This window comes from Miniopterus schreibersii (genome assembly GCF_964146895.1).
Source record: "Miniopterus schreibersii genome assembly, chromosome: 14".
NCBI lineage: Eukaryota > Metazoa > Chordata > Mammalia > Chiroptera > Miniopteridae > Miniopterus > Miniopterus schreibersii.
In genome coordinates, this window is record NC_138114.1 from 34784625 (window position 1) to 34797607 (window position 12983).

Genomic DNA, 12983 nt, shown 5'->3' on the forward strand with positions numbered 1-12983 from the left:
ATTTATACTCAGTCATTTATTTAGTTACAAAACTATTCCATTTTATATGCTCCTGCCTTGAGACTTCAGCCTAGCCTTCTCGCTGTCTCTTTCAGTCTTTTTTCAATCTTTCTTCCCTTTTCCCACCCCTGACAATTCTTCCCACCCTATGTAGATGTTTTCCAAATAATAATTCTTTACCTTACAGTAAAGATAACTGTCTGCCTAGGAAAAATTGTCCAAGGACTTATTCTCTCTGCATTTAATTTCAGGGAAAGTTCTATATTTTCATGCCGGGATAAGTACTTACACAATCTGACTTCTTAGCAGTGTTTGTTCCCCTCATACCAAACCCTGTACTATGTATAGCACCTGAGGGCAAGGAGGGCCTATTTTCCTACTTTTTAGGAGAAAAAAAATTGTTATATGTATAAATAACTCATGTTTTGGCCTACAGATATTCTTTATTTATTCTCTTAAAATTCATAGATTGCCAGTTTGGAAGACATTTTTTAATCATTACAATCACAGCTCACACATATATGTTATTTTTTGTTTTTATTTTTATCTTAATTCAGACTTCTTCCCAGTTAGGCTAATATAGTAGTTTTACTGTTGTTACAAAAGACTTTCCCAGTAAGAGCAGACACCTCTCTCTCTAGTCTTTCTTTTAGAGTATTTTTTTAGCTTGGAATCATTTACATTCTGTATTCTAGCAGAAAATAAGAAATGAATACACTCTGAAGTTAATTTTTTTTAAAAAAGGAAATTGTCAAATTCGAGCTATTAATAGGGAAAAAAACAAAGATTCAGATGAACTTTTTAAAAAAAGAGACAAAAAACCCCAAAACTTTAGAAAGCCTGGAAACTATTTTTTAATATTTTATTGGAAGTCCAGGATCAATGTATTTCTAAAAATACTGTTAATAGCATGCTAAAGGACAAAGACAGATAGTAAAAAAAGGAAGTAAGCATTATTAAATGAAGGTAATGAAAAGATGACCAAGCGAAGAGAATAAAGAAACCCCAAAATATGACAAATCATATACAAAATGAGACTCTGAATGAGCCAAGAAGGAATCTGAAGTCAGTACTTAGAGGGATTCTAAAAAATTAGTATTCAATTTTTTTAAAACTTTGGAAGTTGAACTCTTCCTCCAGAATTATTGGGCCTATGAGCCAATATTAGTAGAAATGAATTATTTGTATTATTTTTCATTTGCTCAATGCATGTATTCAATATTTTCTGTACACTGGGAAGGGATGGGTATAAAGGTAAAATAAATTATCTCTACTTTTTAAAAAAGTATGTCTTTATTGATTTCAGAGAGAGGAAGGGAGAGAGAGAAAGAGAAACATCAATGAGTCATTGGTCGGCTGCCTCCTGCACGCCCCCTGCTGGGGATCGAGCCCGCAACCCGGGCATGTGCCCTGACGGGGAATCGAACCGCAATCTCCTGGATCCTAGGTTGATGCTCAACTGCTGAGCCACACTGGCTGGGCTATTTCTACTTTTTTACAAGCTTCTTGTTTAGTAGAACTCACAGTTTAGTTTTTTTGAAGAAAACATCAGGGGTATTCTCACCCACCATCAATAATTTTGAAACAGATATACTCAATATGCACAGAATATTCTAGATTTACACTGTCCAATAGCCATGTGTGGCTTTTAAATTTAAATTAATTAAATAAAGTTAAACATTCAGCTCAGCACTGGTATAGAACTATTATTGCAGAAAGTTCTCTTGGACAGTCATTTTAGAGCTAATCAATAAGCCAGATGTGTGTGTCGACTTCCAGGACAGGGTGGCATCCCCCTAGAATTCATTTGTTTATTCAGTTTTTCTTCATTCATTTAAGAAACTCTCACCGACTACTCATTACTGTCAGGCATTGTGCAAGGTGATGGAGATGTTACGATGGAAGTAGATTCCCTGTGCTAGGGGAGTTCGTGGTCTGGTACTAGACCCAGATAGATAAACAACGATAAGGTAGCAGAATAGGTGGTGTGGTTCAGCAGTGCACTGGGAGTTGCAGTGAGAGCACAGTGGAGGGGCCTAACCCAGCCTGCAGGGTAGTGGAAGTCTTGCGTAGAATATGGTGATTGAATGGAAGGATAGGTAAGCTATTTGATGGAAAAGAAGCAACAGGATGCTCCAGGCAGAAGGATCAAAGGTAATCTGGAAAGAGACTGTGGCATATGTAAGGAGATGCAGGTAGTTTGGTATGGAGTTCAAGTGTCACTAGGGAAGTGGTAAAAGGTGAGACTAGTGGCATAGGCTAAGGCCAGATTGTAAAGGATCTTAATTGCCTCACTTTATGGTGAAGATGATGGGGAACCACTGAAAGATGTTAAGCTCTGAAGTGGCACAACTCACATTTACATCTTAAGTAAGTCTGAGTGGGAGAAGTGGATGGAGAGGTGGCACACAAGAGACAGGGAGACGAGATGGAAGTGTGTTTTAGTAATCCAAGCAAGAAATGATGATAGATTGAATAAGACACAGATTCAGACTCAAGATATTTTTGAGGGTAGAAACAACAAGATTGATTGCCTGCATCGGAAAGGAAAAAATAAGAAGCCATTGATAAACTGAATAGCGCATATAATTACCAATGTCCTATGTGCTAGATGATTATCAGACTGCTCAGTTGCCTCCTATTTCTATAAAATAAAAAAAAAGAGAAAAAAAGCCCTGAGAGCTATAAACTAGTGAGTTTTGCTCCCATATTAGTTAGATTCTTGTGAGAGATGCATAAAAAGTGAGAGGCTGAACACTTAATCAGATTCTCCGTCAGCCAGGAGGTCTGCGTTAGCTATGTGATTCTGGGCAAGTCACCTTGCTTTCATTTTTCTACCCTATAAAATGAAGGGCTGGGTAACTTCTAAACTGAGCTTCAGGGGACTGATGGAGGTATTTCAAAGGGGTTGTCTCTTCTAGCTGCAAGAGTTTATGCCCTGTTCACTAAAATAAGTTATTGTGATGATCAAAGCAGATAGTGTGTGAGAAAGTGCTTTGTAAACTTAAAGTGCTATATAAATTTATGGTACTTATAATTTTGACACTAAGCTCTTTGGTTTAATGCCAAGCAATGGGGCTTAAACTGTAGTATCTTAAACAGGAACTAAGGGAGAAGAAAAATAACAGATTATTTTTAGCATAGAAAATTTTTGAGAGATTAAGTAGGTAATAATTGCAAATATAATTGAAATTGAGCTGATTTTTATGCCTGCTATACAAACTAAGTCTCCCTGCATTGTAGGAAATCCCTGTTTTTGTGTGTGTGTATGTATATGCGGTGATAGTAGAAGCTGAGCTAACTTTTTATAGCCGAGGTTGGAAACCACTAGGGCTTCATAGTTAAACATTACTTGGAAATACTAGCGTAGGAGTGTGGCCAGAAAAGCCAACAATATGCTGGACCGTCCTAAGAAAGGATTTTTAAAAATTAAAAAACACCTTTACTTTTAATAGGCTGTTATAATTTTGCTTATTGTTTTTTCATTAAGACCTGATGGTACCAGAGAAAGGCAACTCAGTTGTCTGGGACATGGTAGGGGGTAATGGGGTTGCCACGGTATGAAATTATGCCACTTTCAATTGTATGAAAAAAAAGTGTTGTGAGTAAATTATACTAAATAATGACAGTGTGGCTAGATTTGCTCAATTTATCTTAGTTTTCTAGAAATAGGGGGCCTAAGAAAGGTGAGTATAGTCACTTATCTAATGAGCATAACTGCTTAGAACTTAGCAGAGAACCAAGAAGTAATGGGGGGGTATGGTGTACCTCTAAGTAATCAAAACGTTACTTATATTCAAAAGGTACATGCTGTATCCTCACAGGCATATATAAAACCCGTCCATCACCTTACTTGTGGGAGGGTCCCTTGCTCAGGCTGTATTATATGCTGTTACTTTAGACACCAGCTCAAGAATATTAAAGATAGCATGTTAATAAAGAGATAAGTGAGAGAACAAGGGGTAAGAATTTAAACCTACAAGAAAAAGGGAGAAAAATTATAAAAGCTACACACAACACAGCATTCTGAGCTGTTTAATGTAATAGAAAATAGTTCTTAATACCATAGCAGCCCTGGAAATGTATTCTATGGAACAAAAGTGTTCGTTTTCCTTTTTTAAACTTTCTATAGGTTTGTGTGTTTTTTAATCCTTACCTGAGGATGTGTTTCCTCTGATTGGAGAGAGAGAGAAAAACATGTATGTGAGAGAGAAACGTAAATCAGTTGCCTCCAGTGTGCACCCTGATGGGGATGGAACCCGCAACCTAGGTATGTGCCCTGACCGGGAATGGAACCCGAAATCTTCTGGTGTATGGGAGGGACAACGCTTCACCACCGGCGCCGCTCGACCAGGTCTCCATAGATCTTTTTAAACTGAGGCATACTTGACATACATTATGTTAGTTTCAGATACGCAACAGAGTGATTTGACATTTCTACATATAAAAATGTTTTTTGTGGTGATTGAGGTAATTAAGAAAAGTTCAAATCGTATTTAGTATACTGCAGAAAGGGAAAGTCATGCTACAGTTTAAAATTTCATAAGAAGTGCTTGAGATTTACAAGAGAGTTTTGATGCTTGAAGCGAAACTTACCATTATCCTAAAAATAACAGTGACAAAACCCTTTGGAGTTCTTCACACCTTGGAAGTGCCGGGCAAGTTAAGCTGGGCAGGCTCTCATGTATTTGTTACTTTTCATTGTTGATTTTGAGCCATTCTCAACTACATTTCAACAGAATACAATAAACTTAAGAATAAGTTTTGTTATTCCAAGAATGGTATAGGCTGAAAATGTTAGTTTCTAACACACTGGCTGAGGTACATTCACAAATGGAAAATCTATAATGATCTTGAAGAAACTGCAGATATTAATGGGATGTAACTGCAAGCAGTCTACTTCTTATCAGAGAAGCTTGAGTGTAAAATGAGAGGGTCTTTTTTATGAGCCAAGTCTTTTGTCTTCAAAATTACTAACATTGGACTTGTCTTCAACTTAACTAAACAAGCTATACATTACAATTTTTTTAGTACAAAAAAAAGTTGAAAGAATCTTTTGAAATATGTTTTCAACTTTTTGTTAATATATTTTTTAATTTTTAAAAAGGTATGACTTCTTTATGGAAAAAAATAGTAAAAGATCAGAACAAACATTCCTGCATCATCCCCATTTTGCTCCTTAGAACATTTTACCTGTTGTCTGTCTGCATGTAAAGCTGACTTCTTACATGTCTGCCTGTTTCTGCTGTTAGTTAGAGGCAAGGTTTTTATAGAGCATATTCTGTAACAAAGCAGATGTTTGAAATATGCTGACAGCCGTGGAATTGGTATAGTTTCAAAATGCTTCTATAATCGTTCACCTAAGGCTAAAAAGAGTCAGAAAACTTCTCTTGATTGAAGTATATTACTACCTTGAACTTCATGTAGGATAACCATTCTAAATTTATTGTAATTAAGGATTATAGTGATTAAATGGCAGATTAGAAGTTTAAAATTATTAAAATATTTGTGGTAATGGGTGTGGAGAGCACTCTCAGTAGTGGAAATTGAAGGTTATAAATAGTCTTCATTTGAAATGGTTATGTGTAAATATTATAATACATTTGTAATGAGTAGAAATTAATTTAGTGGTTGAACCCTTGTATATTTTGCAATCATGTTTTTCTTCTTTTTTTATTTTTTAAATAGTGTTTGCCAGCTCTGAGCCTGTGCCAGGATTCCAGGGGGATACCCTGCAGCTAGCATTCATTGACCTCAGACAAGTAAGATGTAATAATGTACCTTTCATTTATTGCCTCTACCTCATTCTTTTTTTTTCTTTTTAATGCTACAGGAATGCTTGTTTGCTTTGAAACAACCTGTCTTTAGAAAAGTGCTGCTTGATAACTGTATATTTGGCCTTTCTTTCTGAACCAGTATTCATTCAGTGTCTCAGCTTCATGTAACATTTTCATCAGTGAATATTTAACGTAATCATTACTTGTTAAGCACATGACTAAATAATAACTTTACACTTTAGTTTAATGACACTTGAAGTTTTAGTTATTTCTTGATGATTTCATGGTCATACATGGTAATTGATGATGCAGAACGTTAGTGTCAGAATCCAAGTTAAATGTAAATTACTACATTCTATATAGGAGCCCCTTGCTTAAGGTTTTGTCAGTGGTAAAGAACACTATTTTCATAAGTTTCTGTATGCCTCCAGAAAGAAGAATAAAACTAAAAAGGTAATTATACATTTATATAATTCTTCTCTAGTATATAGTTCAAAGTGTACTAACATACACTTTTTAAGTCTCTTCTCTTCATTTTACTGCTCTTTAACACCTCTGCTCCGTTGTCTCTTTCTTTCTTTTCTCCCTTACCCTTTCTCCATCTCCCCTATACTTTTTCTCCTTATTCATCTCTCTTTCCCCCTCTGCCTTTTCTCTTTCTTTCTTAATCCTAGGATTAAGGAGCTTAATGAAGCTGGGAGGCACAGGAGTGTGGAGGAGGGGTGGATCCAATGAGAGGGCTCAGGAGGGCTAGAATTGACAACAGGAGGGACTGCCGCCCTTGGCGAGAAGAACCAAGTGGAGATGAAATTAAAACAAAGCCACTGTGCTATCGGTCTATTTATGTTCCCATCCCCTTTGGGGAATGGAGATGACTGGAGAGGGGGCTCCACCACTGGTATGAATAGACTGTACCACAGTGATGTTTAGAGCAGGGCCAATTCGAGCAGTTAAGGAGCTCTGATTTTAGAAAATGTTTGAGAGTAGAGCTGTTTTTACTCTAATTCCAAACCAGTGTTCAATAAGTATTTATGAACTACGATGTACTGGTTATTTGGAGAAGGGAGATGTGGTTGAACTAGACACAAAGGTAATATAAGACATAGTTTCATCCTTATGGAACTTTGAAATCCTTTAGAGAAGCAAAGCACCCATGAACTGGTTAGGAATACTTACAAGACAGTGAGTCATGTAGAAATAAATGGTATAACTTCAAGTCTGGTTTAGAATGAAACTGCAAAAGCCATTCCTGTCTCTCAATTGTGTTTGTAAAACACTGAACATATACAATATATTCATATTTATTTCTGTTTGTAATCAGTGCTCATGTATTATTCCAAACAAGAAACGCTATGGTTGACCTAGATCTGTAGATGACTAGCTTCACTAAGTAGAGAAGATGATAGGAAACGAGGAAGGTGGACTGAATTTCTACTCCAGTTTCCCAGAATATGTTCTTTCTCTTGAAGGTAGATCCATTTCCTTTAGAAGGAGTTCTCTCTGTTACAGTCTTAAGTCCCTGAACAAGATGGTGATCTAACATAGAAAACAGTCCTTCAGTCCTTTTGCAAGTTGGAAATAGGCTTGGCTGTATATCCATTTCCCAATTAGGTTATAACCACTTACTGGGGTATGTTTCCCTGTTGCAAGGACACGAAATGTTCCCCAATGCAGAGAATATGTGATTTGAAGATAGCTTATAAGGGTTCATGCTTCTGTTCTTTAGTTTGAATTTGATATTGCTTCGTGTATTACGTACAAGTAATCTGTTTACAGAAAATTCAGTATTTATTATGTGACATTTTCTCAGTTTTGTATGAACTTGTATGGTGTTAACTAGTTTATAATCTCACTGTAAGACTGTGAATAAGATCACATAATTTATGAAACTGTTGATAAAGATTCCGTTCCTTGATTTGTCCAGATAAGTGGTTGGTTTAATGCAGATTAAAACTCTGATCCCAGGTACTTTCTTCCTTCAAAGACAATCAGCATTTGACAGCAAGGCCTCTTAACAAGCATATAGCTCCCTAGGGAATTGTTATTAAGGCATACTTATAAATATTAATAAACATCTCAAGTCTTTTGGGCTGAATTTACTTTTCAAGTATGTGCACTTAGAGGCATTAAGTCCTGGTTGACTTTTCCTCATCAATGTAATTTCTTCAAGAGACTTTTAAGTGAATTAAAAACTCTATTATGAAACATTTAGAATTCTGAAATCTGTTATGACACATGTAGAACTATTAAAAGATTTATATAGAAATAACTATTTAGCATAAAACAATTTTAAAGTATGGTAGTTTATAAACAGTGGAAGTGACTAGTGGATAAAATATTTTGATGAGCTAATTTTTTATGTGTTAATTTTTCTAGTTTTATTTTTTTTTATAAAATATTTATTTTTTCCATCACCATTTATTCCCTCTATACCCTCTCCCACCTCCACCCCCCAATTTTTCTAGTTTTAAAAGGGGCCTAAAATTATTTTCCCTATTAATGTTAAAATGTAATCATACTCTATTCTTTTTCTTTTGTGTTCTAAACAAGAAGGGGCAGTTATTCTTGTCTTTAACTGCTGGACCACTGTGACATAACTTGAATTTCATGATTTCAGAGGTCTGGATTTAATAACTTGATAAAGATAGTTATGTTTCACCTATATTTGTTTTTCAAATTAATTTATAAACAGTTAAGTGGTGAAATGCCAAGTGTGGGAATTGGCCAAAAATAAAATTAGTCTTGAAAACTAAAGTCTCATATGAGGGGATACAAGCTTTTTGTATCAGATGTCAGTGATTATTTAAACAAGGATGCCTCAAAGTTTCAATAGTGTTACGTTCCTGACTTCATAAAGATATTTCATAGCATATTATTTTAATATTTTATATGAAGTAGTTTGTCACCAAACATAAAGAGGGTGTTAACACTTTTATTTACATTTCAGTTGAGTTTCTACACTTTTCCTTCTTTTTTTCTAGTCTGTGATCCATTTCTGTCTTAATAGGGTGGCTGACAGTTCTTTTCAAGTATACTTAGAAAGGCAAAAGAGCCCTTTTCATAGTACTTATAAGGGGTCATGCTTCTGTTTTTTAGTTTGAATTTGATACTGCCTCGTGAATTGCTGGGTATGAAAGATTAGGAAGTAGGTCCAGTGGTCAAATTTTACCTGCCCACCCGGACTTTGCCCTGAGGTCAAACTCCTGAGATTTGCTGTTCTGAATAGAGGAGCTGATGACAAGTATGAGCTGATACAAGAGGAAAGTTAGAACCATATCAAAGCTGAAGGCAGGAGAATTGGGACTCAATGAGAGACTGTAGCTAAAAGATGGATCATCAGAATTGCCCTCTTCTAAAGAAAAGGAAATAGCTGACCTGCGAGTGAAAAGACTTTATCATCCTGCCAATCACATGCCTGCTAATGGAAGCCAGTTATCTCAACAATATCTTAAGGCCCACTGCCCCAAAAGACAGTGCGGAGGAGTAGCAGTACTGGTACTGCATTATGTGAATATACTGCCTCAGTTGATTTTCCATGTGCTGCTTGAACATGATTAGTATGCGTAAACTTTTCACAAGTGAAGCTGTCATCCTCCTGCCCCACGTTCTGAAGTTAGGTTGCTAAAGGACGAAGAATTCGATATACTTGTGTGTCTCTCTGCTTTTACAAAGAGCATCTGTTTTGTTCACTACATTCTTTCAGATAGATTTCAGATGAATTTGTAAAATTCTTTTGACAGCCTATGGAAACCTTAACATTTTAAAATTATTTTTATTATAAGACTTTATATAATATATAGTATTTAGTAATAATTTTTAATAACTTATTTTTAATACATAGAAATAGTTCACTATCACTGGAAAATGAGGTGTCCCATATAACTGAGTTATCCAGATAACTAAAGATTAGTTTTTAATCACCAAAATTTTTTAATGTAGCCAGTTTAATGGGAAACTTTAAAAATATTTCTCTCACCTTCATAGCTTCTTATTGAGCATAATTCTCACAGTAAATTGAGTATTCATGGCTCACTAATCTTCATACTAAATCCTCTTTACCTGGTCCTATTTCACTCTGTGATATGTTAGACCAGCAGTATACCATTGCTGTGTTTGACGATATCTTGATAATCATTTAGGCAGAGAAGTTTAGGTAGGTTGGAGGATAATGCAGTTAGGTGGGTTTGAAGCTAATAAAACAATCTCTTACCCAGAGAATGTTGGTTAGCGTACTGTTACCACCCTGGAACAGTGTTTCCCAAAGTGTTCTTCCAGGAATACTGATTTCTCAAGATGAGAAAAGATTTCATAAAAAAAAAAAAAAAAGACTCCAAGTCAGGCAAATTTGGGATATACTTTATACTCTAATTCCCTCTTAGAGATTTACTGTGTAAATTAGAATTATAAGGGCTGAGACATTTTGCAGTAGCCCAGCATTTCCTAGACTCATCACAGGACACTTCCCTCACTCATTTTGGGTTGTATTACATGAAACACACTTTGTGAAGTGCTGCTCTAAGTCAAGACTCTGGCAGCACCCTCTAGATGCCTGCCTGCCTTTGACAGTTTGGCATCAACACATTTTTTAAATAATGACTTGGATAAATACATAGAAGAAATATGAATTATATGCATAGATTAATTACATAAAGCTAGGAAAGTTACCTAAGATGATAGAAGACAATCAAAATGCTCTCAGTATGCTTGAGTGATAAGCCAAAGCCAACAAAGTGAAATTTAGCAAGGATAATATTAAGTGCTGTATTTAATTTTTTTTTTAATTAAGTTTAAAAAAACACAGGCTGTAGGAAATGTGACTTATAATATGAAAAAGATCTACTAGTTTAAGTTAACCTCCAAATGCACCACCATTGTGCTGGGTCTTCTTAGATTGCATTAATGAGGGTGTGATATTTGGGTCAGACCATTGTGCTTTGGGGCTAAGACTGTGTGTCAAGTATTACATGATATAGACACTCACAAATTGGAGAGCACATCAGAGAGAATTACAGGACTAGTGAGGGATCAGATACTTTGAAGAGCCTTTTAAAAATCTGGGAATATTTAGTCTAAAGCTTTAAAGAGGTACGCCTTTGTAGAGAAACTGATATATGTGGTTTTTATTAGACTAGATATGAATCAAGTATACCATTTTCTTTTTCCTTTTAAAATCCTATTTCAGCCTGGCCGGTGTGGTTCAATGGTTGAGTGTTGACCCATGAACCAAGGGGTCACCAGTTCCATTCTCAGTCAGGGCACATGCCCAGATTGCAGGCTTGATCCCCAGTAGGGACAAGCAGGAGGCAGCTGATCAGTGTTTGTCTCACTGATGTTTCTATATCTCTATCCCTCGCTCTTCCCCTCTCTCTAAAATCAATAAAAAAATTAAATAAAATTCTATGTCATAGAAATTCTTTTTTACCCATGCAGAATTAAGTCCTGTTTTCAAGTATTTGATTTTAGGCAAACTAAGGAAAAGAGGAGTGATCATTCCTCTAAATTATGTGTAGAAAATTTGAGAGAGAATTTGAATTTTGCAAAATATATTTGTATCTCATAAAACTTTTCAAATAAATGTTTTATTGAAGTATAACATACATTCAGGTAAATCATAGGTGAACTATTGTTGATTTTTCACAAATTGAATACATCTCTTTTAACACCCAGATCAAGAAACAAAACTTGACCAGTAAAGTACCTCAAAAGAAACCCCCACCCCTCACTTCACTTCTTTCCAGTCATTAATTACCCTTCTCCCTTTTAAAGCATAACCACTATCATGACTTGCAACACAACAGATAAATTTAGCCTGATTTTGTGCTTTATATACATGAAATCATGTAATATCAACTTTTTTTTTTTAATCCTCACTAGATATTTTTTCCATTTTTCAGAGAGAGTGGAAGGGAAAGAGAAAGAGAGAGAAACATCGATGTGGAAGAGACACATTGATTGGTTGCCTCCTGCACACGCCCTGACTGGGGCCTGGGATCGAGCCTGCAACCTAGGTATGTGCCCTTGGCCGAAACTGCACCCAGAACCCCTCAGTCCGCAGGCCCATTCTCTAACCACTGAGCCAAACCAGGTAGGGCAGTATCAACTTTTCAGTTTTGCCTTTTTTTGCTCAGTACTTTGTGTGTGTGTGTATAGTGTGCTGTTACACAAATAAACCATAATTTACACATTCTACTATTGATGGACATATGAGTTGATTCCAGTTTTGCTTTTACAAATTGTGCTAACATGACATTCTTTTGTATGTCTTTTGATGAACATATGCTCATATTTCTGTTGAGGCATTTACATAGGAGTGGAATTGCTGAGTCGGGGTGGTATGTGTGTCATCAGTTTTACGACACTTTAAAGCAGTTTTCCAAAGCAAGAGTGCTAGTTTATACTTCAGCCAGAAGTATAGAAGAAATCTTGTTACTCTACATCCTTGTTAATACTATCCGTCTCTTTCTTTTTAGCCATTCCAGTGGATATATAGTAGTTTTACATTGTGGTTTTAAGTGATCAACAATGACTGAATATAAAGCAGAACTTAAAGCAGCATTTCCTAAACTACTGTTCAGAACAGTGAATCATGAAAAACTAAACTGTGGTCAAAGAAATTTAGGAAATCCTGTATATTGTGTCCCTCTCTGGTGAATTCACAATTTCATTAGCACATTAAAGGCTTTGAGGAGCCCTAGAGTAAAGGTGTATCTTTTTCCCCAAACCTGTTTGATTACTGAATACATTTCACAAATGAAAATCTCTTGCTGTCCCACAAAGCAATTTGAAAACACTGAAGCACCTGGACCACACTGTAGCATTACATTGGTGTGTGGATTCCTAGGACAGTTCCGGTTAAAACAGAGGACTATGACAGTAAGTAGGTAACCGCCTTTCAGTAGACAGGTGTCATTTAAATGTTAAAGTGCAAATGACACAAAAATGATGAAAAATAGTAGTTAAGGTTTCAAACAAAATTCGTTGAACTTCCTTTTTTAGAAAAACACATTCAGATGATTTTGTGAAAGATGATAATTACGAGAAGATTAATGCTGCTTAGATGCAGTGAACCAGTCAGTCAGTCATACAGAATAACTTGTTTTTAAGAAGCATGAAACAGTAACACAGGATTGCTTGTGAAGAATGAAAAGATTTAAGTGAGGAAATTAAAATACCAGCTTATGTGGAGTTCAAATCCCAACAGTTGTC

General features: G+C 35.8%; 1 protein-coding gene across 2 annotated transcripts in view; it reads left to right on the forward strand.

Annotated features, from left to right (window-relative positions):
* EXOC6 (exocyst complex component 6) overlaps window positions 1-12983 on the forward strand; it is a 120403-nt gene that overhangs the window by 87686 nt on the left and 19734 nt on the right. For both annotated transcript variants that reach the window (XM_081157625.1, XM_081157624.1), the window contains exon 20: window positions 5689-5762. In XM_081157625.1, coding sequence (XP_081013751.1) covers window positions 5689-5762 — 74 coding nt within the window. The remainder of the gene's footprint in view (window positions 1-5688; window positions 5763-12983) is intronic.